The sequence below is a fragment of the Lethenteron reissneri genome, chromosome 11 (assembly GCF_015708825.2).
Source record: "Lethenteron reissneri isolate LAM-NWPU_2019-01 chromosome 11, ASM1570882v1, whole genome shotgun sequence".
Lineage (NCBI taxonomy): Eukaryota > Metazoa > Chordata > Hyperoartia > Petromyzontiformes > Petromyzontidae > Lethenteron > Lethenteron reissneri.
Window position 1 is genome coordinate 422,596 of NC_083789.1, and position 27,317 is coordinate 449,912.

General features: G+C 51.5%; 3 protein-coding genes across 4 annotated transcripts; all 3 read right to left on the bottom strand.

Moving 5' to 3' along the window:
* Positions 1–778: 778 nt before the first annotated feature.
* On the bottom strand, positions 779–12,014 carry LOC133341208 (G patch domain-containing protein 11-like). The gene is made up of 8 exons (XM_061549666.1): positions 11,803–12,014; positions 10,214–10,446; positions 8,491–8,532; positions 5,869–5,971; positions 5,250–5,340; positions 4,502–4,606; positions 2,999–3,089; positions 779–2,266 (listed from the first exon to the last, which is right to left on the bottom strand). Exons 1-8 carry the CDS (start codon positions 11,859–11,861, stop codon positions 2,211–2,213), a joined length of 780 nt encoding a protein of 259 aa, XP_061405650.1. The 5' UTR covers positions 11,862–12,014; the 3' UTR covers positions 779–2,210.
* A 946-nt stretch (positions 12,015–12,960) lies between these two features.
* LOC133341209 (ribitol 5-phosphate transferase FKRP-like) lies at positions 12,961–20,181 on the bottom strand. The gene is made up of 6 exons (XM_061549667.1): positions 19,748–20,181; positions 18,836–19,074; positions 17,669–17,767; positions 16,670–16,882; positions 15,941–16,259; positions 12,961–14,874 (listed from the first exon to the last, which is right to left on the bottom strand). The coding sequence occupies exons 1-6, from the start codon at positions 20,169–20,171 to the stop codon at positions 14,525–14,527; spliced, it is 1,644 nt and encodes a 547-aa protein (XP_061405651.1). The 5' UTR covers positions 20,172–20,181; the 3' UTR covers positions 12,961–14,524.
* Positions 20,182–20,736: 555 nt separating this feature from the next.
* Positions 20,737–26,995, bottom strand: LOC133341210 (AP-4 complex subunit sigma-1-like). 2 transcript variants are annotated; one of them, XM_061549668.1, is made up of 5 exons: positions 26,412–26,995; positions 22,975–23,061; positions 22,136–22,204; positions 21,490–21,501; positions 20,737–20,887 (listed from the first exon to the last, which is right to left on the bottom strand). In XM_061549668.1, the coding sequence occupies exons 1-5, from the start codon at positions 26,550–26,552 to the stop codon at positions 20,756–20,758; spliced, it is 441 nt and encodes a 146-aa protein (XP_061405652.1). In that variant the 5' UTR covers positions 26,553–26,995; the 3' UTR covers positions 20,737–20,755. The 2 variants fall into 2 exon arrangements, with proteins under 2 accessions (XP_061405652.1, XP_061405653.1); XM_061549669.1 differs by having other exon boundaries at positions 20,754–20,887; positions 21,443–21,501.
* Positions 26,996–27,317: the final 322 nt, after the last annotated feature.

The window sequence follows — 27,317 nt, forward strand, 5'->3', positions numbered from 1 at the left end:
GTAATTATCTAAGTTTCCATTGAAGCAGCAGTCCATACCATAGAAATGAAATCGTGATCTATTTCGGTTTGCAATAAAGCTTTAAGATTCTTAAAGTAAATTTGTGATGACGATTTTAGAATCATAAATTTTCAAGTGGTGAACTTTGCGTAAGGATTCATGCAGGGTGTGGTAAGTAGTTGAAGTGAGTGCAGAGTGCACAGGTGACGACGCAGCAGGAGCCCGCCCTGCAGCAGGAGCCCGCCCTGCAGCAGGAGCCCGCCCTGCAGCAGGAGCCCGCCCTGCAGCAGGAGCCCGCCCTGCAGCAGGAGCCCGCCCTGCAGCAGGAGCCCGCCCTGCAGCAGGAGCCCGCCCTGCAGCAGGAGCCCGCCCTGCAGCAGGAGCCCGCCCTGCAGCAGGAGCCCGCCCTGCAGCAGGAGCCCGCCCTGCAGCAGGAGCCCGCCCTGCAGCAGGAGCCCGCCCTGCAGCAGGAGCCCGCCCTGCAGCAGGAGCCCGCCCTGCAGCAGGAGCCCGCCCTGCAGCAGGAGCCCGCCCTGCAGCAGGAGCCCGCCCTGCAGCAGGAGCCCGCCCTGCAGCAGGAGCCCGCCCTGCAGCAGGAGCCCGCCCTGCAGCAGGAGCCCGCCCTGCAGCAGGAGCCCGCCCTGCAGCAGGAGCCCGCCCTGCAGCAGGAGCCCGCCCTGCAGCAGGAGCCCGCCCTGCAGCAGGAGCCCGCCCTGCAGCAGGAGCCCGCCCTGCAGCAGGAGCCCGCCCTGCAGCAGGAGCCCGCCCTGCAGCACCGACGAGGCCTGGCGCGCCCAGCAGCGGCTCCATCGGGACCGCTCCTCTGGCCAACAGGGGCCTCCCTGCTGTGTGCATCCCATCTGTTTAGAGCCGCCTCCACGTCTTGTTTGGCAGCGCAGTGACGAATGGTCCAACTTGGACCGTTGCGGACTCTCTTTCAGGAGGGCCCTGGCCACGTTTTGGCACGATTGCTATGAACTGTATATTCCACTTGCGTCATGTGCGGTGTGAACTTTTAACATTTTGATCGCGATGCAGGCACACTGGCCTATGCCTATGAATGACAGTGATCTTTAATGTCCACTGACGCAGATGGCACGTCGTATGTTTTGGTTACTACACCCACAGTATTAATTGGGGTGGCCACAGGATTTGAACAACCTTTGCAACGAGCAGCAGCTGCTGTGCTGCACTCCAACTGGATTAATGGGAACCAGGAGAGGAGCCGCCTCTTTACTGGGTGGCATTTCTGTGCCTTTTCTTTTCCTTATTGAGGTGGTACACATTAAAGGTGGTACACAACTCCCCAGCGATGTCCAAGCCAAGGCCGGTGAAAATTGGGAAGAAATTGAGAAATCCCAAGCCACATTGTCCATAAACGACAGCCACTTCACAATGGCAAATTGGTAATGACTTTAAAAAAGGGAAATGTAAACATGAGCATGGATAATGTACACTCGCAGCAAGTGCATGCACAGGATTAGAGGGATTTCAAATGTTGCCACAGGCTTTGCACTACATCAGAGGCCCCAGATGGTTTATGTCAATGAGCATGAAACACAGACTATTTAAGTTAAAGTTTAATAAAAAAAAAAATGGTATTTACACACTGAAACAAAACATTATTTGGGCAAATCTTGACTTAAAGCTTTCGTGACTGCAGGACTCAATATTCTTTGGGTCTTTCACTAAAGTCAAGTAGATGGTTCAAAGAAAATAAAAATAAACTACGTTCTGATCACAACACACGCGTACGTCATCCTCTTTCCTCCTGATGACGATCGCTTGTTGTGATCGGAACGTAGTTTTTGGTTATTTTCTTAGAACCATCTATGTGACTACAGAAAGACCCAAATAATATAATTTGGGCACCATAGCTTTCCAGCGTTGACACAGGAGGCTGTGGTTACATGTACAGTACATGCGCACGTACAGTTGTCTTCACAAACCAGTTGGCGCCAGCCCTCGCGGTACATTTTCCAATCATGGTGGCCATGCCTGTTCATCTGTAAATCTACAGCGCAGCCACAGTGAATACGACTGCACGACACTGCAGAAAATGTATTTTACTCTAACATACGGTGTGTTGACTTTCTCCATCTAGTGGAAGAAAAAGGGGGTGAAGTTTGGGCAGTCTTCAGATGAGAATTCACGCGGCTTCAAAAATAATCTTGCGAAACTTGGAAGGACAACGATCTTGACTCTACCCATCAGTTGTGGTCCTCTGCAGTACTTCCGGGGCAGTTAGAGTCCAGGTCGTCACGGTCTGATGGGGAAACACAATGTCACTGGTGATTTAGTTGTGGTCCAGGTGATAAAATGTAGAACATTTAATTTAAATGGATAATTTTTTTACTTAAGGATATTCACCGAGGACGATAAAAACTTTCAATTAAAATCGGAGTTTATATATATTTTTTATGACATAAGGGAATCGTAAAACACGAGGGATTTATGACATGTGACACTGCATTTGAGTCTGATTAAACCTTGATCTGTGGCTAAATTGCATCACAGTTGCAAAGGTTGAGAATTAAATTCCTCATTGGAGTTGCCTCGAGCTATTATCCCCTGGGGGTCAACTGGAAGAGCATAGTGGCTGGTGAACAGTGGTACACGTGTATACAGACTGATCCCTGCTATGGGAACGTGGCATTTGCAGTGCTGGCTCCAGGCTGCCTATGAAGAGGAGTGCCAACCCTTTACTTGATTGCATTTGGAGAGGCTGACTTTACCTCCTGCAGGTAGTTTCCTTGAAACATCAGCCAACAAGGAAGGACCTCTGTTTACTCAGATATGAGACTACTACTTCAAACACTGCAGGGGGACGATATCAAAGGTATTTTGCACGACTAGAAATTCCACATAGTAACAAATCAGTGTTATCCCTCAACATATGTACCGGTGGTTCAGTCCGAGTGACCAAGGTATGTGCTAGTGGAGACTATGGTGAGCTGCCCAATTGGCACCCCTTTGGGCAAGCGAGTGCAGCACGCACCTTCGTAGGAAGTGCCGCACCAGATGCAGTAGAAGTGCTCGGACCGAAGGTAGCCTGTCAGCTTCTGCAGCATCTCCTGCTTCTGCAAACGCTGCATGGGCACAACAGTTGTTAGTCGTGGGTCAGATGACATCCAGCGCCCGTTTCCTGAAGGCTGGAGCAATTTGTGTCAGGTGTCGTTGCACTGAACACGCCACTGCTTCTCAAGAGCCCTGTGCCTCACCAAGTGCGCAGGTTTCCCTATCAATGCACTCAATTTCGACAAATGCCCTACCCAGAAATCATGATTGGCTCTGCTAATTGTCATGGAGATAAACATCTTCAGGGTGAAACAAGTTGCCATTTGCCTCATCTCTCCCGCACAGCTCTCTCTGTGGGCCGCGGTGATGGTAGGAGGCAGTGTTCATGGCTTTGTTGGCCTCACCAGAGAGGAAGTTTGTGGTCTGCACTGTTGCAGCACCAGTATAATGATCCTTAAAATGGCTGATCCTTAAAATGGCTGAGGAAATTAAATATTTTATTTCTGGGACACTTTTTTCCAGGGGTGTACTAAACTCCACGACTGGGGTACCAATCAATCCGAAATCAGTGCTACTCCACAATGTTGAAACGCAGCAAGCACGATTGTGCTGAAACCCTGAACGTTTGTATGCACCATAGTGCATCGTGAGTACAGCTCGTCAAGATGAGTCGATTGCCGCATCGCAGGCCATCAACAGATTAAAAATGACTGCATCACGGACATTATGCGAGAGCCGGGGTAGCGCCATGAGGTTAAAATGTTAGTACTTGTGACCATATTTACTGCCAGTTTTCAGGGGTTCAGAGACTACACGTAAAACCACATATCATCTGGCCAGACAGTGGATAATATGCTCACTCAGGAGGAGGAGAATCACTCTTGTTGTTTAATACAAAAACACAAGAGGAAGCAGTAACAGTTGGCCACCTCTGGTCATAAACTGTCCAGGAACTGGTGCTAGGCGATATGGGTGATAGGCGACAATGGAAGTCACTTTACTGGATTGTGGCAACGTGGCTTTTGTATTGAAGGTCCATATAAGCAATTTGGTATCAACTGTCAAACCTAAGCTTATATTCCACCTTGGCAGCGCGTGTAGTCCCAGCTGAGCAGCATTACTGATTTGGCTGTAGTGGGTCTGCCACTCGTCTGCAGTGGGAAATTAAATGTGATGAAGTGAAGGTCGGGTGACGTGCACCAGCATACTCTTTAGTTCTTTCGGTAAATCACCGATTTAATTTATTTTATACCTACGTGACTTTACCGAAAGAACCAAAGAGTATGGATCCCTGCAGTCACGAAAACTTCAAATCTAGAGTGCACCAGCATGCACACGAGAGTAGCACGCGAGAGTAGCACACATACGCCACGCACAGCCCCGTTACATCACTCTGGAGCTGCGAATCGGCAAACGCCTCGGCTCATGGACTCCACGCTCGTGAGAGGAGGGAGCGGCTCACGGCCTGCAACGAAACACTCACATTGGGTTGGTCGTCATCATCTTCCTCCTCATCGTCCTCGTCATCCTCATCTTCGTCTGGTTCAGGCTGCATCCAGAACCAGGGCTCCAGTGGCTCCCTCACCCCCTGCTCACGACATGCAAGGGACACGGAGAGCACATGTGTTAACACGCTCGTGTGCCGTACGGTTCACGGCGTGCTTCACACAAAGCACACGCAGGCACCACATCTATTTTTGTCATTATTACTGCAAATTTTTTTAACCAGTATAACTAATATAATCCGAAAGATTCATAAATGTGCATTTCATTAATTCCCGTTATTAGCAATGACTGGTAACAGGGCAGTTCCACAATTTCAGATGTATATTTCAGATCCTTGAATGATGCTCATGATCGTATCATCATTAAGTTATTTTTACTTGGGCATACTACCTCAATGAATTAGGGTCGTCATTCAGGATCGGAATAATGTGTCCAGATTTGTTGGTAAGAGGAGAATGCTCGTATAATACCGCTGTGCCAGACGTACTGTCTTCCACGCTGCGATGGACACCGAATTCTCAAATAACAGTTGACACAAGTGCCTTCACAGATGGTTGTTTATCTGTTGCCTGCGAGCTGACCTACCAACAGCGATGGGGACTCCCTCGCTCAACTATTCTCTGTTGCACAGAACCATTGGAGGCCCCAGGAACCACAATCCCACGACGCGACCCCCCGCCCCGATTCCAGGAGCCGCCTGTCGTGCCCCACGCCGACCCCTGTACCTTCTGCTGGTCAAGTTGCTCGCAGGCTCCCCGGCTCTTCCGGAGGTCTTCCTCCGTCTGGCGATCTTCCAGCTTATTGCGCACGCGCGTCCTACACCGCGGGACGCAGAACGCACCAACGTCACGTGAAGCGCACCCATGCAACGACCGCCCACGCAAGGCCTATCCGTACAAAGAAGGGGACATGAGTCTTTTATCACACCCCTCCCACATCACCGTACGTTCTCTGTGCAATCCCAAGCACTGGAAGCATCGTCCCCACAAGTAGAAAAGCAGAGCTGCCTGCACGTCACAGGGTGGACTCTTGAATCTAGTTTAAGGCAGAGCACTCGCTGTGGCCCCACCAAAACAGCTCAGGTGAGTAACTAAACTAAAGCGTGATCATGGGTGTGCTTGTTGATCTTTGCCTACAGTTAAATGTATCATCACAAATGGTTGCTGTACTACATAGTTGTAATTGAACACCCCGATTTGGACAGTGCACCGAGACGTGATAAATAAAAAAAAAATGCAGACACCCTGTGGCGGAATTTGGTAGAACAAAGAGTTTTCTTTAAGTACGAAGTAATAAGCGGCTTCATTGATGTTGATGATGTGAGCACACACACACAGTGCGTGCCTGTATTCCTCCACCGAACACTTGGCTTGCTGCTGCTGCCTGCGCCGCTGGCGCTCCGCCACTTGTCGTTCCTTCTCCTTCTCCCGGCCCACTCCACCCCTATCTGCACGCACGCACCACCAGCAGAACCACACACACCACCAGCAGAACCACACACACCACCAGCAGAACCACACACACACGCACCACCAGCAGAACCACACACACTAAGTCTGGGCTCTGCCACATTTCAGAACATCCCATCAAAACTCTCCCAACAATTCCATCAAAGCACATACTGAGTGTGGGGGTGCATTACCATGCTGAAACACCACTCCCTATCAACAGCCCATGGCACTACAAATGAACGTCAGGATACACTTTGCCAAATGTATTTCTCCAACAATGTGAAGCGCTTGTGACAGTCTGTCAATCTTCCTTCAAGGCAACCATTATCAGACCCTGCATGTCCTAAAAAACGTGACCTTTCCTCGTGACCTTTCATGTGTAAGGTTGGGATTTGAACCCGGGTGTTCCCACTTAATCTCGCCTTCCATCAGGAATCTGCCTGATAAGGTACGGCCAACGCGAATCTTCTTCGCCTTATAAGAGTCCAATAACATTTTTGGCACCCATTGGGCACACAATTGAGAAATTCAACACATCAGAAATTATTGAGAGCACTGTTGCCAAATGTATCCCTATGACTGCTGATATTCGTCCTTACATCCTGCTTGCCTGTCACACACAACCAACCTCTCCACACAAGCAATGCTGGCTAAGTTTAATCCTCAAGTGAATTACCACTTGGGTCATCATCACAAACATGCACGCTGATTGCAGCCATGCCACCACCCATTGTATATGTTGCCACAATACTTGTGGTTGCTCATTAATTTGCAACCTATTTTCTGATAAATATCACTTGGATTTTCTCATTCAGAGGAAAATAAAACCAATGGCATCTCACTGCTCTTCTAATGTCCACGTGTTACAATAAGCTCTTCAAATAGCTCTATCATTATGAACCAATGTCTCTCCACTGCTGGATGAAGGTCTCCTCACACCATCGCCATCCCTCGCGGTCGGTCCAGTGCTGCTACCATCATCTCACTTGTGCGCAGAAACCCATGTCATCGCTCCATCTCTGTGCTGATCGTCCTCACACATCGGCCATTGACCCACCTAGCGATGGTTCCTATTGGAGCCCATTTACTTCTGTATTGTCAATACGATGTCTCCGATTCGCGTTTGTTCACTGTTCCACATATTCCTTTGTCCATCTCTCAGTGTAAATTCAAGCATGCATCTCTCCATTCTTCTTTGCGCACTTAAACAATACCTTATGTGCGTGTATCATTTATTTTGGTATCATCCAAGCTTTCTGGTAAGCCTAAGATTTATGTTTCATTTTCTATTCTGCAAGCACCAACACTGATATGTGCGTAGGGTCAGTGAGGTCAGCCCTACAGCTGTGAGATGATTGCAAGTTAAAGCGCCGATAATACAAATCCTTATAAAGAAAATGAAATCACCTCCGAACTCATCCCCAACACAAATCGCATACCTACATGCTCAGACATCTGTCCACTCAACTTCTCTTGGTAGCATGGTTTTGGTCAGGCATTTGAAATAACATTCGTACAATTTGAGCACGATGCAGACCCATGCCAGTGAATGTATAAATGTATATGTACCGCACACATGTGCAACCTTTGATTATTCTAAGTCTCTCCTAAAACCATAGCTGCTGCAATGCAATTGCCCTTAGAATATCCTCACTTTGCACTATTGTTACAGACGCTCTCTCCCCTTCAGATTGCCTGAGTATCCCTGTATCTCGGTCAAACCATAAATGCCATTATTCAGACAAAGCCGAATATAAATCCAGGTGGTTGAAAACAAAAAGAGCAGAGGGCTAGTGATTCACAATTGATTTTTGGGTCGGATGGGGGCGAGTGTCGACTGTGCAACGAAAGAATCACCATGGCATCCGCAGACTTGGCCACCGTTAGACCTCGTGACCGTTATTATTGTCATTGATTTGTGCCGATTTTGTTACAAAATCTTTGTGCGTGCACTTCTCTTTACCCCAGGGTCTCCCTCAGAAGAAACACGTCATCTGAATGAGCTTTCATGAGTTCCCAACACGATTTCCCTCGCCAACAAAAACGTTCCTCATGGCAAGGGTTACCCCACGAGTTCCCTTACACAAACTCCGACTCCGCAACGCGCTCCGTACCAACGCTCACGAGCCGGGCTCCCTGCAGTCGACCTCTGCCCGAGCTTTCTCGACCACCCACTGTTACCACACAATCCCTCACTTCAGACGACACGTTTGGCACGACACTCCAATCTCCATTGATACAACTGTAGATTAAGGTGGCATGGTGTCACAGTGGCAACACTTGTGGCTCACAGCAAGAAGGGCCTAGGTTTAATTCTCGAATCTGACTCCTGTCTGTGTGGAGTTTCTATGTTCTTCCCCTGTTCTGGTTTAATTTACCACATCAGGAACATACATGGGACTGGCAGCACTGTGTCCCTGGCCTGCATGCTGCTGCTCCTGGGTACACGCACAGAGTTAAGCGTGCGTATGGCCAAGAGTGGCTCAACCGTGCAGCAAACGCAATCGGCACTCACCTGCTTTGGGTTGCACTGGGATAGGCTCCGTGATGCCAGTGCCTGTGGTATCAAAGACAGAAAAACAAAATCACCTGTAAGCTGCCATTATAACATATCTACATGCATGGAGAGTGATCGCACAAGTCAAATACACCAACACGCCTCGTGACGATGAGTGTGATGATGAGGGAATCGAGTAGTTCCGTTGCGAGTTTGGCAATTTACAAGCTTGCAGGAGTGATGTCCGTGCAGTGTCACATGACATGTGGGGAAATGTTATCTCCCTCGCATGGTATACAACAGGAGGATGCGAGTTTGATCCCGACCCTGACGCATGTATATTTGGAGTTCGCGTGTTGTCTCTCTGAGTTCGCAAAGATTTTTCTCCGGGTCCTCCAGTTTTTCCCTCCACATTAGAAACATGCATTTTGATTATTTGGCTGCTACTATAAATCCCGACTTAGAATAAGCCACTTCGATGCACTAGCATGTGTGGCCACGTTGCCTCAAAAACAGAGCTCATAGCTCAAGAGGGCTTTCACCTGGTAAAATAACAGTAGTAGTTGGATGAGCGACCGCTATTCATAAAACATAAGAAAGTTGCAGCAGGGCTTTGTCATGAGAGTGCAGTGTAGCAAAATTAATTAACGTACTGTACTATGTTCCAACATACATGTGCCCCTCGCCTTCAACCCAAACTGACCAGCATGCTGAAGAATGGACAAATAACCCCCACAGCCCGGAAGGTGTGGAGAGATCCCTCATCCATGAGTGGAATAACAGATGGTCTGTACATGTGCTCTGTAAGGCTGCAGTAATGTTCACCAGGATGACACGAAGTGAGTGGCGGTGTGGCGAGTTGTGGGTGGGTGAACCTTCGTGCACGCTTTCAACACCCAGTGGTTCCAGTATCACTCCAGTGTCACTCCAGTGTTCACCAGAACCATTCCCCAGATTCTCAGTTCTCTGTTTTTTACTTGCAGATGTTCACTTCAATGCACGTAGCTTGTTTCGTGGACACTTAAGACTATCGGTCGTGCAGTCATCATCATCCTACCTATAAGAATAGGTTTTACCCTTTCTGGCAATAAAACAGGTGTTAAGATTTTGATTTAAAGTTTTCGTGACTGCAGGGATTCATATTCTTGGTTCTTTCGGTAAAGTCACGTAGAAGGGAAATAATAAAATAATAAAAATTTCAAACAATAACATTCTCACGACGTTTCGACTGCAACACAAGCAATCATCATCAGGTGTGAAATCCACAGCAAGAAAATTTCACACCTGATGATTGCTTGTGTTGCAGTCAAAACGTCGTGAGAATTTTATTGTTTTATATTTTTATTCTTTTATTATTTCCCTTCTACGTGACTTTACCGAAAGAACCAATAATAGGTGTTAAGATGTTAAAACACCAAACAGAAACCTTTTTCAAGGGATCCTGTCTGCATTAACCACACGTATTTGTGGTGAACATGCAACAAAAACATGCTCTGATAATATATGCATTGTCTTTGAAACGGATTGGTCCACACTCGAGACAGCTTCAATTAGAGCCTAGTCTCAAAGTGTTAGACAAGAGAATGCCAAAAGGCGAACAGCACAAAGGCAATGCCCTATCAGGGCATTCATAGCTCAGGGTGAGCAGCTACGATACGAGACCTCTCCTGCCTCCCGCTATCAATCCTTGCTTCGTGCGGACCGATACCGGCGCGTACCGCGGGCCCCCGGTGCCGCTCACCGGACTTGCCGAGCCCCTGTCCGGCGCGGTAGCCCATGCGCTGCAGCAGGGCGAACCCGCGGTTGTGAGTGGGTAGCGCCGAGGACAGTGCCGCCTCGCGGTTCTGCTGCTCCACCACGGCTCGCGGCACGTGCCGCGCGCGGTGCTGCGCGTTCAGCTCGTTGTGACGTCGCTCCAGGCGCCGCTGTGCCCTCACCGCGTGCGACACCACCAGCCCTGGCCGCTGGTCCTTCCTTGTGGGGATGAGAGATGCGCACAGATGCAGTCAACGCAGAGCTGTGCTGCTGGGTGATAATCTAAATGAAAATGACATTGCGTGCTTTCATGCCAATTATAACGGACGCACGTAATTATTTACTACCCAATGGATATAAACATATAATTGAGCACAGTTGATGCAACAGTAATAAGAGCTTTTGACTTGCAATGGGTTGTTGTGCTTAACTCATTCAGAGGGTTCCCATTTCTAATCCCAGTCAAGGGTTGACTCAGCCGATCATTCCTGAGGTCAATAAAATCGGTACCACTGTCGAATGATAACATTGCTACCATGTGATGAGCATGTAGGGAAGTAGATCCTGGACATTAACAACACTCGAGTGTGCATGGCCATTCAAATGGATGCCAGGTCCAGAGTCAAGAGACCTGGCATGCCACCTGCTGAGATTCAGAGAGTCAGAGAACTCCACTGGGCCATGCAAGGTTCAAATTTCGTTTACAACCAAGCAAACTGGTAATCCTGTTTCCTGCTGCACTGGTTGATAAGTGATCACGTCATATACTTTGTAAACAATATATAAAGGTTGATAAGTGATCACTTTTAACGCGAGTCTAGATTTTCTGTATGTACCTGTGCTATTGTGTTGACACAATCCCCCTTCACTAAGGAATCGGGGCGGTGACAAGACCCATGCAGAGGTGTACGGTTCGAATACCTCGGTCGCCCTGATGAATACTGCGGGTGCACTAACCATAATATGCGCGTCTGCTTCACTGCGGGATTAAGTATTCCGACATAGGACCCGGATACTGTGGCTAAAATGTGAAATGAAGTCGAGGGCCGTTTCAAGGCCATGGGCCAGGCCTAGTTTGAGGCTCAAGTCTAAGTTTGAGGCTCAAGTAGAAGTGGATTATTGTGTCGTGGGCCGAGAGAGGTGGGAGCCTGAACCTGGCCAGGGTCTCCCCGGTGGCTGGGAGTCTTCGCAGAGTGAACATTTCTGTTTGCCTCACAACCCGAGGTGACATTTCTCGCAAGGAAATCGTCTTTACATCCTCGCAGGCACCACGACCCGGGTGCAGGACACCCAGACACACAAACATCGAACTCGGCGCAGTGATCCGCGCACTCCGCTATTAACAGCCACAAACACTGAAGAGTTCGACTCCCAGCCGCGGCTAACACAAGTGGCGAGTGATACGGAGCCGGCCCCGGGCTGCAGTATGGCCAAACAACTCGCACGCACTCACACCGCGAAGAGGGAGGGCTCCATCTAGCAGTGGACTACCACAGGGGTGGCCACATCATCATCATCATCAACCTCCTCCTCCTCCTCACGGCGCAGTCGCCGCGCTCTCTGCGGGCCGCTCACCCCGCCTCGACGAAGGCTGCCGACATGTAGTCCTCATCCCCCCCGCCTCCTCCCTGCATGGCGAGGCGGACGCGAAGGCTGCGATGGGACGGTGAGGGACGAGGATGACGAGGGGAGGAGACGGTGAGGGACGAGGACGACGAGGAGGAGGAGGAGGCGGCTCGCGGGGCCTCACGACGCCATCGCGGCCACAGCAGCAGCAGTAGTCTCGGTGGGCGCGCCGCGCATGCCAGGCCAGAGGATTTACCTCCACGCCGGGCGGGGGGGAGGGGCAGACGCCGGGCGGGGGGGAGGGGCAGACGCCGGGCGGGGGGGAGGGACATACGCCGGGCGGGGGGGAGGGGCATACGCCGGGCGGGGGGGAGGGGCATACGCCGGGCGGGGGGGAGGGGCAGACGCCGGGCGGGGGGGAGGGGCATACGCCGGGCGGGGGGGCAAGAAAATAAAATAAATAATAGAGTACGACGTTTCGATTGCAACACAAGCAACCGTCATCAGGTAGAACTACATTTGAGAGAGAGACATAACACAGACAATGACACAGACAGACACACAAGCAGAAAGAGACGCACAGAGAGACAACATAGACACAAATATTTAAGTATTTAAGGCCTCGACACAGAGGCAATGGGTCTCTGTGTGTCTATGTTGTCTTTCTCTGTGCGTCTCTTTCTGCTTGTGTGTCTGTCTGTGTGTCTCATTATCTGTTTTGTCTCTCAAATATAGTTCTACCTGATGACGGTTGCTTGTGTTGCAATCGAAACGTCGTATTCTATTATTGAATTTATTTTCTTTCCACGTGACTTTACCGAAAGAAACAGTGATTCCTGCAGTCACGAAAGCTTAAAATCAAGTTTGTAGTAATTTAATTATTTGCAGTAAATTTAGCAATTGGATACTAAAGTGATTGTTGTTCAACTCACTGGTATGAGCTGTAATGTTTGTACATGCGGAAAGTTCATTTGTTTGGCTGTCGGGTGGTGGAGGGTGCCTAAAGACAAAGATTTGGCCAGATAATTACGTGGCCTTACTCAATAAGTAAATTATACATCGTACATTTTACTGAAAAAAGCCACCTGCGTGTTAAATAAAAAAAGCAGTTGGTGGCGCGTGGTAAAGTGGCGTGAACACATCTCCAGAATAAAACACGGAAAAGTATTTCACAAGCCCTGGTCGTTTATTTCACAGTTTTTAAACCAAATCTGAGATTAGACACAAATGTGGGAAACCAGACGAGTGTGGCCAATACACTTGACTCCCGGGGCTCTCCACGCCCGCGACTCGCCGGAGGACGTCAGCTGCCCAGGCTGATGCTGGAGAGGAGTGTGAATCGTGGAATGAGCTGCAGTGACAGCTGACACGAACGTTTTGTCAACGATGCAGCTCGCTACAAACATGATGGGAAACAATCAGCTCTTATGCAAAACGTGGCAAGCAATATTTTCATCACTCGAACCAAGTTTTGGTATAAGAGCGGTCTTCTTCTGCTGCGTACGGCTGACGGAGAGTAATATTGTGGAGCGATGACAAGGACGGACTTGCGTTGCAGCGCAGGGTGCAGACTGGCACACACCAGCAACCACACACCAAGTCTGCACATCCGATGGGTCACCCCGCTTATATATTGGTTAAATGTAACAATTTTGAATAGGGAAAAAAATGTACCTGCTTAACCCTGGTTATAATTTGCGTTGTGAGGAATAACCCTAGTTTTACATAGTTTAGTTAAACTGGCTGCACTAAACTTGTTAATTGTCCTTCATATAAAAGGGCGACTAAAACAACATGCTTCCTACAAACGACCTCATCAGCCACCAGCTTTAGCGGGCATCTACAGCCTTTCAAGCAGTGCCAATGTGGCATTTCATGAAAGCCCCGGTTTGTAATGGCCGTCCAAACGATAGCTCGTGAGCCACATCCGTCCCGCGGACAACTCGTTTATACCAAAATGTACGAGTGGACTGTGAGTACACATTTAAGATGCACAATACAGTAGTGAGTTCAGAGCGGGATTACTACGAGACGGAGGACAACGCAGGCAGCCGAGGGGGTGTGTCTAATCTTCGCAGTTTCAAATCTAACATTCTGCATGCATCTCCCCGATGTCGGTGGCCTGGCACGTACACTCGCAAATCCTGGAGTTCGTCGAGTAGCCAATAGAGAATTAGTAAATATTTAGTAACTCGCCAATATTCCAAACTTGCAAATCCAGAAATTGCGCATCGCGAGGGTTTACTGTACCATTGAATAAACATATACCCATCATAGGAATGTGGAATTTTAATCACTGGATTTGGAGTTCAACAACAATCTTTTAAGGGAAATGTTTAGCTTGTTATTGTAACCCAAGGGCCAGAAAACCATCACAAAGTTCAACTCTTAATAAGAGAGCACTCTGTGTTTACTAAAAAGTTATTAAATGCCTACAATCCAAACAAGCAACATTGTCAACCAGATTCTCACCCATGCAAATGCAATTGTAAATGCCGAGTTTGAATTCTTGAGAAACAATGACTATCATCATCATACACGATAGACGTAGCGCCGTACCTACACGGCAGGTCTCTAGGCACTAAAAGGATTGACAGTGAAACCACAAGTCAAAATATAACACCAAAATTATAATCAACAACAAATTATAATCTATAACCTCAAGATATTCCACACACGAGAGAGGGACTCCACTCATTGGTGAGTGTGAGATGATCGCTTTCAGCCTTGATCATGCACTGTCCTGATCCAGTCTCTTTTTAGCTGGGTTGGGGTATTCTGGATTCTCAATCACTCCGGGGCCAAACTTTAGCTCGAGGAAGCGTCGATGGTTGTTTGGAGCGTACGCCAGAATTCCGGCAAACTGCATGCGCTCCAGTGGCTGCAGGAAGTGTTCGGGGAACTCGCGGTCCTGCGGGTGGCCCTGCATCCACGTGAGTTTGGTCATGGTGCCCGAGCTGGAGTGGAAGGGCCACAGGTCCACGTGCAGCCGGTTGGTGCGGCTGTAGTGCACGCGGTAGAAGTCTCCCTCACGCGCGCGCTCCCACACGAACCCCTCCTCGTCCTCCACGGGGCCCAGTGCTACGAACCCGGGCGCACACAAAGACAAAGAACCACCGGTATAGCCTTTATCAGAATTTTAGGGAACGCGCTGTTAACGAGTAGCACCTACAAAGGCCGGCACGGCGCATGAGGGGGTGGGAGGCAAGCACCTTGCCGAGCCACTTTTGTCTCACCAATGTTGATGTTTACACACTGCACAGGGTACTTCCTTGTGGATGCTTACACACACGCGCTCTGCCACGTTCGTACACCACAACGGCATGTGCACAACACCAGCTGACACCAGCTGACATTGGCCGGCAACTTGTGTTTCCTCCGGAGATCGCAACCACCACCCTAAGACCTGACGTGGTGCTCTGGTCCCGTTCACTCAAGAAGGTCTTCATCATTGAGCTCACAGTACCCTGGGAGGACTCAGTAGATGAGGCTTATGAGCGAAAACATCTGCGCTATGCCGATCTAGCTGCCGAAGCACGGCATCATGGCTGGAACACAGAAGTCCGACCAGTGGAGGTGGGCTGCAGAGGTGTTGTGGCAACATCTACAACCAGACTGCTTAGTGACCTGGGAATTAAGGGCCAGAGCCAGCGTTCGGCAATCAAAGCTGTATCGGAGGCGGCAGAAGGCAGCAGTCAGTGGCTCTGGATGAAGAGGAAAGACCCCAGCTGGGCCCCAAAGTGAGAGGGCCAGGAGGTATGCAGTCAACAATGCTTGACTCAGGGAGGAGGACGCCCCTGCCATGCATAGTCCCATGGGATGTTGGCTACCAACAACAAGGCAACTCCTATGACTAATTGGGAATGGGACGCAAGCGTAGGATTGATCACCCTGTCGCTGGCCGCCTTTGGGGAGGGTGTATAGTATGAAAGGCCGAAACACCCTAGGAACCAAAGGGTCACTACTGACGATGCGCTCCCCAAATTTCACCAGGCTCACTGTTCATGAACTCTTGGAAGTGCTTGCACAAAGGATAGTAACATCTCATCCTGTGTTATTTGGAATTACACACACGCGCTCTGCCACGTTCGTACACCACAACGGCATGTGCACAACACCAGGGACACAGCCAGGGACACCCACGCACCTGCCGCCCGCTTGAGCAGCTCGCACTTGGTGATGTCATCGCGGTACAGACCGAGATCCGCGTCGTAGTCCCAAGGGATAATGTCGCCGTGGCGAGCGGCTCCGAGCAGGCTGCCACCCTCGAGCCAGTAGCGAACCCCCGCGCGCTCCAGCTCGCCCACAACGCGTGCCACCGTGGCGCGCAGGGCGCGCAGGCAGCATGGCGGCGTCCAGCGGCCGCGGTGCAGATACTCGGGCGTGTCGTCCAGCACCGAGCCGAAGCAGCGCGCCGTGTTCTTGCTGCAGCCAAACCATGTCTCCTGGCCCGCGGCGTCGCGCACCTGTGCACCGAACACGTTGACACGCACGTCACAGCGGCACGCACGCACGCCACAGCGGCACACACGCACGCCACAGCGGCACGCACGCCACGGCGGCACGCGCACCCCGGCAGCAAGCGGACCCCGGCAGCACACACTTAGTTCCCTCCGCGTGGATGCAGCGGTTCCTGAGCCAGTTTGGACATAGGCATCTGCCTGGGACTCACAGGGGAATAGGAGTGTGACCCCAGCATTGTACAGCAGCAGCAGTTGATGAATCTGGGTGTAGTAGATGATGTGCGCTCATGTGCAATATCTCGAACATGCGCATTGACAAAAAACAAAATACTTCAAGGGGCCCGTAGAGAATGTGTTGCACATTCAGTGTACACAAGCATCGTAGCGCTCTGCAAGCGGTCGACTATTGGTACCAGCCGGATGTCCAGGTCCCGGTGCAGCGCGTCGAGCCGCGCCTGCCGCCGCTGCTTCGCCTTCCACTGCGCATGAGCGTCGGTCAGCAGGGGGTGGCGTGCGAGCGGCGCCACGTCGCGCAGCAGCCGCACGCGCCAACCCCGCAGCGCCGTCTGCAGGAACAGCGCCGTGTGCAGGGGCCGGGCCCAAGGGAGCGATACGCCGAGCAGGTCCTGGACACGCACGCGCAGGGACCGGAGATCACACGTGGTACGCATCTCGCGTAGCCTTGTAGGCCGTGGGCACAAAGCGTCGCAGGTCACCTCCCCACGAGCACAACAACAGCGGGAAGTGGTAACTGAACTGGGTATGGGCCTCAAGTAGGTAAATTCGGCCTTAAAGGAATACTTCATGCGGTACGTCAATGGCAGCGAATGGGAGATGAAAGTGGCAGGGCTGGGTCCAAGCGACATCACCCCACAGCTTGGCGCGCTTGATTGCACAGATGCTCATCAACAAAGGTTGCCCCGACAGTCGATGAAACCAAGCTCGGCATATGTGCCCTTGTGAGTTGCCAAGTCCAAGTGTAGACATATACCAGTAAAGTGTATTATGGTGAGTGCAAGTGTTGAATTTTGTGTGTGGCTCATGTCTGGTTTGTAATGAGTAATAGTGGAGCGTGTAAGTCGGTATTGAGTATTCGTGCACCAGGGGAGTGTGTAAGTCGCTGTTGAGTATTCGTGTACCAAGGGAGTGTGTAAGTCGGTGTTGAGTATTTGTGCACCAGTGGAGTGTGTAAGTCGCTGTTGAGTATTCGTGCACCAGGGGAGTGTGTAAGTCGGTGTTGAGTATTCGTGTACCAGGGGAGTGTGTAAGTCGGTGTTGAGTATTCGTGTACCAGGGGAGTGTGTAAGTTGGTGTTGAGTATTCGTGTACCAGGGGAGTGTGTAAGTCGCTGTTGAGTATTCGTGCACCAGGGGAGTGTGTAAGTCGGTGTGTGGCTCGAGCCCGGTCAGTACCGGCGTGCGGATGAAGATGACGGCATCACCAGTCAGAGCATCACACTCGTCAGCGCGCGTGGGCGCCCGGTACTCCGCTGTCCACTCCCTCACTCTCACCTGTACAGGCACACGTATGTCCGCACATCCACACAGCTGGACACACCTAACACACACACAAGGAGCGCATGCCAATACATTTGTACACACTCACAAGCATGTAATCATTACACCTTGTGCACAGCTGGCTGGGTGTCAATGTGACCAGAATGTTTGACAATCAGGCTGAAACCCCAGTTGGGGCTGATTTGGCTCATCAATCCATTGGGGCTGATCAAATGGAAGGATTGGATTTTGAGAGCCTGTATTTGGCCTAATAATGAGGATGAGCACTGCACCAGGCTATTCACTCGAGACACTTTGACTGAAGGTAGCACCACACACAACCACGCATGCCCACTGCCACACATCATATGCTCATTCAACTTGTAATGTACAACCTCTCGAAGCCAGACTTGGCAAAGCTAGGATTTGGGCTATACCGGAAAGGATCCCCAAAAATAAAAAAAATTACGAAGGCAAATAATTCCAGAAGCAACACCGATCACGCGCAAAGCCGGCCGTGCGTGGGAGGCACTGGTGTCGCCCAGTCGTTCCGTATTGGGCATCCAAGGGCACGGGTTCACCGATTGAATCAGTCCACCATGTGGTCTGCTGGTGGTGATCTTGTAATCTGTTTATGGGCTTGAATATTCTAATTGCTTAATTCATTCTAACATATTTGGAGCAAAATCTGTCATCTGCTGAGCCTTCTACATCCAGCGACCATCGCCCCTTTCAACGTTCTTTCACTGTGATGGAAACTCAGATGAAGCTGCAGCGATGTTTGAGGTATTATCTCATTGTGAATATTTAACAAATAACTAAGCATGCCGGATTGTTTTATCACCTAAAATATAATTGAATCAATCATCAATGTCTACTGGATCAATATATTCTGGCAATGCAGTAATTTTATCTGGAAGGCCGATTGGCTGAAGCGTTCCACGCTGTTTCCTGTGGACACCTGCACACGCTCTCCTGCCCAAGTACTGCGCGATGAGCGGGGCCGTGCCCCATTGTGGATTCTCTGCCTCGTCCCTCGACTTGACTCCGCGAGCACGCAGGGTCACGCGCGAGGCGGCGCACCGAGAGGTCGAGGCAGCGCGTGGGGACATCACCCCGCACGGGCAGCGCCACCATGCGCACGTTGCCCGAAGATCGGCCCAGCTCCTCCTGCAGGCGCCGCAACAGTTCCGCACCTCCCGCGCCGGACCACGCCACTCCGTCCGGCACCAGCAGCACGGCCTCCCTACGCAGCAGGCGCTCGGGGCTGGCCTCGGCAACGGCCCGCTCAGGGTGGCCCGACAACGCGACCAGGCGTGCTCCTGGAGGGATGGCAGCCGGTGAGGCCTGGAGACCCGAGCCCCGGCACGGGCGGTGACAAAACTAGAGGCCGACGGCCACAACGACGCAGGCCGACGGAGGCAGAGAACAGAGCGACAAAACAATACAGAGGACATACAAATACGAGGAGACGGAGACAGTTTATGGAAAAATACATTGCTTCAATCTATTTGGCTTTACATTTGGTTTCACAGGAGGTCTACCAAGAGAAGGGAATAAGCAATTGGCTGAATAGTACAAGTGCTATATGGTAGACCCCGACTGAATATTCCCATTTGTGGGTACTCATCACACTGAAACACTGGTTTTAGTTTTGATACATTAAAATCGTATTTCTTGAAATTCAGGCCCAGCTTTTCATAGCCTATACAGAAACGTGACTTAACACGTTAATTTCTTCACCCTTTGTATGAAGAGTGCTGGAGATAAACATTAGGACGTTTATGCAAAAGCTTTGTAGAGGGTGAATATATACTGCAGCACACTGCAAGGGCTTGTACAAATGGTAAAATTTGGATCTACTGTATTCACAAAGAGAATCCGACTCCATTTTCAAACAGGAGGCCGGAATCTGCTGTGCGAGTCTGCACGACCGATATGAACACAGCCTCAAACCACAACGCCCCCCGTGCAAGGAGGGGCCCGCGGTGGCACCTGGCGGCAGGGCGAGGGGCGGGTAAGGGTCGCGGTCCGACAGCACCAGCACCTCCCGCTCGGGGCCTCCGTCTGCCAGGAGACCCCGCGCCGTTTCCCCCACGCTGTTCTCAAACTCCTCGAACTCCCGCAGCAGCACCACCACGCCCGGGCGCCTCGGCGGGCCGGAGGCCCCCCCGGGGCCGCCCCCCTCGCGGCGCTGGCCACGCTCGCCGTGCTGGCGAGCCGTCCCGCCCCTCGGCGTGTCCGAGGTCCCTCGCACGGGGAGGCCTCGGCTGGCGGTTGACCTCGCCCCGGCCCGTCCGCCGCCCCTGCCTTCCAGCGCCGCCTTTGTTCGACCGCTCTCTCTCATGAAGTAATACATGAAGAGCAGGTTGAGAGAAATGGCGAGGGCCAGCAGCAGGTGGCAAACCCTCACGCGCATCGTGGCAAATGACGCCAGGCGGTGTGCTCGGCTGGGCAGCGAGGATGACAGCCAAGCAGATTGCGGCTGTGCGCACGGCGCGCTCGGCACGGACCCTCGCCTCACCGCATCGGCAGCTCGCAGCCGAGTATGAATTACAGTACGAGGTTTTGTAATCACGTCACTTTGAAGTAAGGTTTAAGTCAGACAAGTAAAATTGTCAACATTTGATGCTCAGTTCGGAGAATGGGGGTGTGCAAAATAAATCATACTACACTTGCACTTTCCTCATGACGGTGCGAATTGGATTTGAGATCCACTTGAAAAAAAATACCAGGCCATGCTGGTTGTTGCATGCTGGTAGTTCAACACAGCTGACAAACGTGAGCTATGGGTAAGGTTTTTGACGCTCGCTGAATGTAAGAGGTGGTGGCGCTTCCCTCCCCGGGCGCCAAGCGGTCACGCTGGCCCCACTGGGCAGGAGCCGCCAGTCGCTGCAGAAGCCTCTCCGGTCGGCTCGCAGCGCCGCGTCCTCCACACAGGACGGCAACAGCCGGTCACGTGCCGTATCCCCCGCACCTCGCGTCCTCGCGTCCCCGCGGCCTTTACTGGCTCTGGTCGGCACGCTCCATCAAGTAGATGGGAGCCAGGATGCGAGTCTGGCTCGTCTCAGCCACGCGCCCATTCACCACCATCTCGTCCAACACCATGTGCACCTTCTCCAGGTTAAACATGATCTGGCGTCGCCGTGTCAAGGACTCACCTAGGCACTTCACAGACAGTATTCAGGCCATACTCTCCCTCCACCCTCACCACCACTTTAGCTTTTCCCAAGTACATGGCAAGGTTTATAAACATTAAACAACTGTATTCCTTACACTTCACAGCCATGATCGACAGTTGCTTTTAAAACATTCCTGTACAGTTCCTGTACAGTTACGTCAGTTATCAGGTTATCTGGGACATTAGACATAAAAGCGTGAACATCCAAATAGCTGAGTGTTTACTGAGTAACACAAACACGACCGCGTTACCAGTCATTGATGTACACGCGTGTAAACAAACACGCACAGCTCCTGGGTCTACGACCGAGCTGCTTCTCCGGGCGTGCCTACAGCCACTCGCATCCGTGTATGCGCACGTTGCGTTATTCACATGCTGCAGTGGAAACTCCCACAACACGAACAGACTGGCAACCCTAGAGGCTTTACTAAGTTTGTGCTTGAGCATGCCACATAATCGGTTATACGAACAAAATCAGCACACAACCGAAACAGGAGTGCTTCTGATACCAGCCAGAACTTACTGCTCGTAAAGCATCGTGAGCTTCAAAGGATACGGCAAGTTCACACTGAAAGGATGAGACAACAGCATTAGAAGTGCAATGTTGAACTGTCCAACTCAAATAGTTACAAAATAGAAATCATTATCAAGCATGTGGATACTAAAATGTCTGCAGCGCTCATGTGACCCAGTCACACAACATAGAAATTCTACATTCAGTATTCTTACACTATTCTACGTCTATATCATCAGCATGAGAATTAATTGAAATTAATGTATCAAAGAGCAGTTTCAAGCACTGGTAATATTTACTGTGAGATCGCCCATGGTAATATGCTACATTTTTGGTTTTCTAAAGATTGTCTTCATCACCTCTTGGCTTGACAATTGCATCTCTCTCCATGATAGCCTCCCCAAACTCCTCACTTCCAAACTCCAAAAGATCAAAAATGCTGCTGCCACTTGCACTCTTAAATAATACGAAATCAGCCCAACCCTTAAATCTCTCCACTGGCTCCCAATCCATTTTCACACCAACTATAAGATTGCCCTCCCTGTTTTCGCTCTGCTCCCCTTCATGTGTTCCCTGCGCCAGGGATAAAGGCTTTCTGGATAAACACTCAACCAACCTCCCTTCAATAGTAGGTATGCTCTTTCTCTGCTTTTGCTGCTGCTGCCGCGTGGCTGAGTGAGACACTCACCACGCGATTGAAGTACTTGTCCAGTGTCTCTATGAAGTTGTGAATTAGTTCGTAGATCTCCAGCTCATTCTGAAACAACACAGCCATGCAGCATGAACAGAGACGCAGCGCAATGTCACTGTGATACCGCTGCGCACTCTGATACCCAATACAGATGATTAGTAGATACTTGGCGCTGAAATGCCTCTTCGTGAAGTTTCTGGTGATTTGAAAGATATGAAAGAATAAGCCAGGATAATGCAAGTGTCCTATTAATATTTTCAACCCATATGCAAAACTGTTGGAAGCCTATCTTTATATTCTTTGGGTCTTTCGGTAAAGTCACGTAGATACACTAAAGAAAATATCTTTAGTGTGGGTGCCTCATATAGACACAGCGATGTGTTGGTGAGTGATATCCATCGGAACTCGGACACTCACTCCATCCTCGCCGGGTACCGCGCAGTTAACACTTCCTCTGGCCACACACGAGATCACAGACTGCTCTTTACAAGCCACACGCACCACGGCAGCCACGCATCATTAAAGCGAATGCCTACTCATCAGGGCATTGTTCACATCCCCTGTTGGCAATATATCACCGCAGAGTTAGACAGCTTAAGGAGGCGTGAAATGAATGCTTTAAAATTATTGCATTTTGCTTTTAAATTCTGGCACTATCCTGCCACCTCACCAATGATGCACATCCTGGGTTTTAAATCCTGGATAAAAGCAGCTGCAAACCAGCACTGAGGACACAGGCTGCAGCACCGGGGTGGTGTTCGGTGCGAGCGAGAGCCCATGCCGGCGGTGGGAGTAGCGGGATGTGCATGAGGAATACTCAGTGGGAAGTTGCTCACCTCTTCCGAATCGATGCCCACGATGCAGTAGAGCGCGGCGTAGCGGCGTGACACCAGGCGATAGTCCTTGTAGTCCACGAACGAGCACTGCAACAGCCATGGGCACAACCCTGTGCATCACCACCCACCGCGGAGGCCCGCACACTCCGAGCAATGTCAGTGCAATCGCAGCCGGCATCAATAACAAGCAATCATCCCCACACGTGTCTCCGTATCTCCCCGTATCCCAGAAATTTCCCCTGGCGTCCTGACAACCTGCCTTCCCTCCTTTAAGTTCAGGCTGCCTACTGAGGCAATACCTCCCATGGCAGAAGAATCTTCTGGTGGACTTTTTGTGACCTCGTGGAGGCTTCTTCTGTGGGCCCTTGGGCGGCAGGTTGATAGATGATAGGAAAACCCCTGCCTGTCAGAAACAAACATTCGCAAGACTGCGGCGTCTTGCAGCTAAAAGAATGAGTGGAACTGAGTTGTTCACTCGAATTTCTGACAACTTCTCATTGCTCAGTTGCCCTGGGCCCCCTCACTGGCAAACTCGGGTACCAGGAGTTACTGGGACAGGAAACTCTGAGACAGGGGTTGGCCGACTGGTACTACCTGGTAATTCTCACTGTTGCCATGACTCTGTGCAAACAAGATTTGTTTGTTTACCCTGGTCCTGATCATTGCCCTCTGAACTGTTCTCATTACCCTTTTAAATCTACCGTATACATATTGCAGGTGAATGCGCGTGACCGCTTTTGTCTGAAGGTGTAATCTCAGTTGTGGTTCTCTTGGCAGGTTCACTGCGAGGGAGACACTGAGACAAGATGCCTGTACATGCATTATCCATATACGAGCATACCTATCATCACCCTGGAATGTCTGTCCTTAATGCTCGTGACGCCACTCAACATCGACCATACCCCCTAATTAATATTCATGAGCAGGTGACGTCCTCCAAATGGACACCCCCTCCCCCATTCATAATAATTAGCGGCTGACGTCACTCCCCCCCCCTCGGCGTCACTTACAACCCTCACTACAAAGGCAGAGCCCTCACGTCACGCGATCTCCGTCACGCTGTTGTTGAGACATCAAAGTAAAAAGGACGTCGTGGTGAACAAGGGATTATAACCTTTAAATGAATGAAGTCTGTGTCACCGCGCCCTTACAAATTGCACACGAATGGATGCAATGAATATCAAGTCGTGGTCTGATTTTCGCTTGCAAGTTTCACATTTACTGCATTGCACCCGTCCTTGGACGGGCTAAAGGCGAGTTGTTTATATACTGGAGGTGATTGGGCTCCGTCTCGACAGCGGATGTTTGTACACACTTTTATTTAACTTGTGCTGCTGTTTATATTCTTTCATATATTTGACGCTGAATATCTTCGGATCTACGAAGCCTAACGAGCTGATATTTCTTGACAATTGAGATTTCATTCAAAGAACCGGTCCAGGGCTCGCCGATCCTGGGCCTCTGGACAATGATTTACGATTGTTATTGTCTGGATTGAGATCTTAGAATGAACATGTAATATACACATTGATTTTACAAGACTAACATATACATATTTTGGTTAACAAAAAAACTCGTTGCATAAAAAAATTAAACATATAGAATGTGATTAATTCTGGGGTCAAATTAATGTACATTCTACTTGTAAGTGCAAATAAAAGTGTGTGCATTGAAGAACTAGTTTTTTTGCCCAACTTATTGTATTAAGCCTCGCCGAGTTTTAAGATCGTTGTCAAGAGGGTCCTGCCGCGCCGTGTTTCGCCAGCAGAGGGCGACGCTGCTACTGTGCGCGTGATTTGCAGGTACTGTAATTGTATGTGTCATTATTTTCAGCATTCGGATGTATATTTGGCCAATTCACTCATAATATAGGGATTGTTTGGTTAAGATCGCGTAAATAGAAATGTGTCGTTAAACCCGCCACCACCCAACACAGAGAACTAGTAAGGTTAGTAGTAATGCCAATGCGTTACCCGTGCAGCACACGGTGTGCTGGAGAGCACTGCGGCCCCACTGTGTGTGTGCAAGCGTCTCGCCGAGAGCAGAAACCGGAGAAGAGGCTCCGCACAAAAGGCGCCCAAGCCTGGGGAGCGAACCCACAGGGCCCTTCTCGCAGTGAGCCGCCACCACCACTACCACCACCGGTGGTGTGGTGACCACCAGTGGTGGTAGTGGTGACCACCAGTGGTGGTAGTGGTGTGGTGACCACCAGTGGTAGTGGTGGTGGTGACCACCACCGCGACTGCTGCCATCCGGACCCTCCTTGGTGGCCCCTTCACAGCTGCCTGGGTGGAGGCGCCGCGGAGTCTCGCGGGCCCTGCCCCGTGCCCCCACTGCTGCCCGTGCCCCTCCTGCTGCTGCCCGTGCCCCTACTACTGCTGCCCGTGCCCCTACTACTGCTGCCCGTGCCCCTACTACTGCTGCCCGTGCCCCTCCTACTGCTGCCCCGTGCCCCCACTGCTGCCCGTGCCCCCACTGCTGCTGCCCGTGCCCCTACTACTGCTGCCCGTGCCCCTACTACTGCTGCCCGTGCCCCTACTACTGCTGCCCGTGCCCCTACTACTGCTGCCCGTGCCCCTACTACTGCTGCCCGTGCCCCTACTGCTGCTGCCCGTGCCCCTACTACTGCTGCCCGTGCCCCTACTACTGCTGCCCGTGCCCCTACTACTGCTGCCCGTGCCCCTACTACTGCTGCCCGTGCCCCTACTACTGCTGCCCGTGCCCCTACTGCTGCTGCCCGTGCCCCTACTACTGCTGCCCCGTGCCCCTCCTGCTGCTGCCCGTGCCCCTCCTGCTGCTGCCCGTGCCCCTACTACTGCTGCCCGTGCCCCTACTACTGCTGCCCGTGCCCCTACTACTGCTGCCCGTGCCCCTACTACTGCTGCCCGTGCCCCTCCTACTGCTGCCCCGTGCCCCCACTGCTGCCCGTGCCCCTCCTGCTGCTGCCCGTGCCCCTACTACTGCTGCCCGTGCCCCTACTACTGCTGCCCGTGCCCCTACTACTGCTGCCCGTGCCCCTACTACTGCTGCCCGTGCCCCTACTACTGCTGCCCGTGCCCCTCCTACTGCTGCCCCGTGCCCCCACTGCTGCCCGTGCCCCTCCTGCTGCTGCCCGTGCCCCTACTACTGCTGCCCGTGCCCCTACTACTGCTGCCCGTGCCCCTACTACTGCTGCCCGTGCCCCTACTACTGCTGCCCGTGCCCCTACTACTGCTGCCCGTGCCCCTACTGCTGCTGCCCGTGCCCCTACTACTGCTGCCCCGTGCCCCCACTGCTGCCCGTGCCCCTACTACTGCTGCCCGTGCCCCCACTGCTGCCCGTGCCCTTGGCCCGACTGCTGCCCGTGCCCCCACTGCTGCCCCGTGCCCCTACGGCTGCCCGTGCCCCGTGCCCCTACTGCTGCCCCTGGCCCCACTGCTGCTGCTGCTGCCCCGCACCTGGTCGCCGTCTCCGGCCCCCAGCCCGGCCCGCGCCGCCGCGGCCTCCACGAGCCTCCTGCGCGCCGCCCCGAGGCGCTCGAAGTGGCGCGAGAGGCGCACGCGGCCCTGCGCGTTCACCAGCAGCACGAAGCGGATCATCACGCGCCGCCGCCTCCTCCTCCTCTCCCAGAGTCTCTCAGCGTCTCCCAGCGTCTCTCCGTGCGTCTCTCCGTGCGTCTCTCAGAGTCTCTCAGCGTCTCTCAGAGTCTCTCAGCGTCTCTCAGAGTCTCTCAGCGTCTCTCAGAGTCTCTCAGCGTCTCTCAGAGTCTCTCAGCGTCTCTCAGAGTCTCTCAGCGTCTCTCAGAGTCTCCCAGCGTCTCCGCGTGTCTCAGGGCCCAGCCGCCGCCAGGGGCCCCGGAACCAGCATCACGGCGGCGACTCCGCACCGCGGCCCTCGGCATCGCTCAAGTTTAATGTCACGTTTAAAGCTCAACGAATACAGTCCATTATTATGCGTCCATTATAATAAATTACAATTCATTGTTTACACAATTGTGTCACGCTTGTGCCCGATCTCGTGAGAGCTCGCAAGCCCAAAGCGGGGGCAGTGACGGGCGAGTGAGCGCCGCGCTGTGGTCATCAGAGGGCATTGCAGCCCAGTCGGTGTTCTACTCCCCACCTGCTCCACGGCGCCAGTTACAACTCTAAACCAACATCATCATCACTACTATCAGCAACCTGCATGCAGCCTCCTTGGTCATGAACACCAAAGATATTTCACTTAGGCCTAAGTCAAGATTTTCAGAGCTAATAATCCCAATATACATTGCGGAGTGTCATTTGAAGGTGGTATCTAGATTTTGGGAAACGTGGCTTATTAATGCAAGAAGCCAATGGGTTGACACTAAACTAAATGCACAACCG

Bases quoted from the DNA above. Each gene is read 5' to 3' on its own strand.
- LOC133341208 (XM_061549666.1), bottom strand. From the start codon at position 11,861: ATGCAGGGAGGAGGCGGGGGGGATGAGGACTACATGTCGGCAGCCTTC. The intron at 5,972-8,490 runs GTGAGTGCCGAT...GCGTGCGTGCAG, and splicing joins CCCAGTGCAACCCAAAGCAG to ATAGGGGTGGAGTGGGCCGG. The intron at 2,267-2,998 runs GTGCGTGCTGCA...TTTCCCCATCAG, and splicing joins GTGCGGCACTTCCTACGAAG to ACCGTGACGACCTGGACTCT.
- LOC133341209 (XM_061549667.1), bottom strand. From the start codon at position 20,171: ATGCGCGTGAGGGTTTGCCACCTGCTGCTGGCCCTCGCCATTTCTCTC. The intron at 19,075-19,747 runs GTGCCACCGCGG...CCATCCCTCCAG, and splicing joins GCCCCTCGCCCTGCCGCCAG to GAGCACGCCTGGTCGCGTTG. The intron at 14,875-15,940 runs GTGCGTGGGTGT...CCGGGTTCGTAG, and splicing joins GCTGCTCAAGCGGGCGGCAG to CACTGGGCCCCGTGGAGGAC.
- LOC133341210 (XM_061549668.1), bottom strand. From the start codon at position 26,552: ATGATCCGCTTCGTGCTGCTGGTGAACGCGCAGGGCCGCGTGCGCCTC. The intron at 23,062-26,411 runs GTGCGGGGCAGC...TGGCTGTTGCAG, and splicing joins GGGCCGGAGACGGCGACCAG to TGCTCGTTCGTGGACTACAA. The intron at 22,205-22,974 runs GTGAGCAACTTC...GTGTTGTTTCAG, and splicing joins TGGGCATCGATTCGGAAGAG to AATGAGCTGGAGATCTACGA.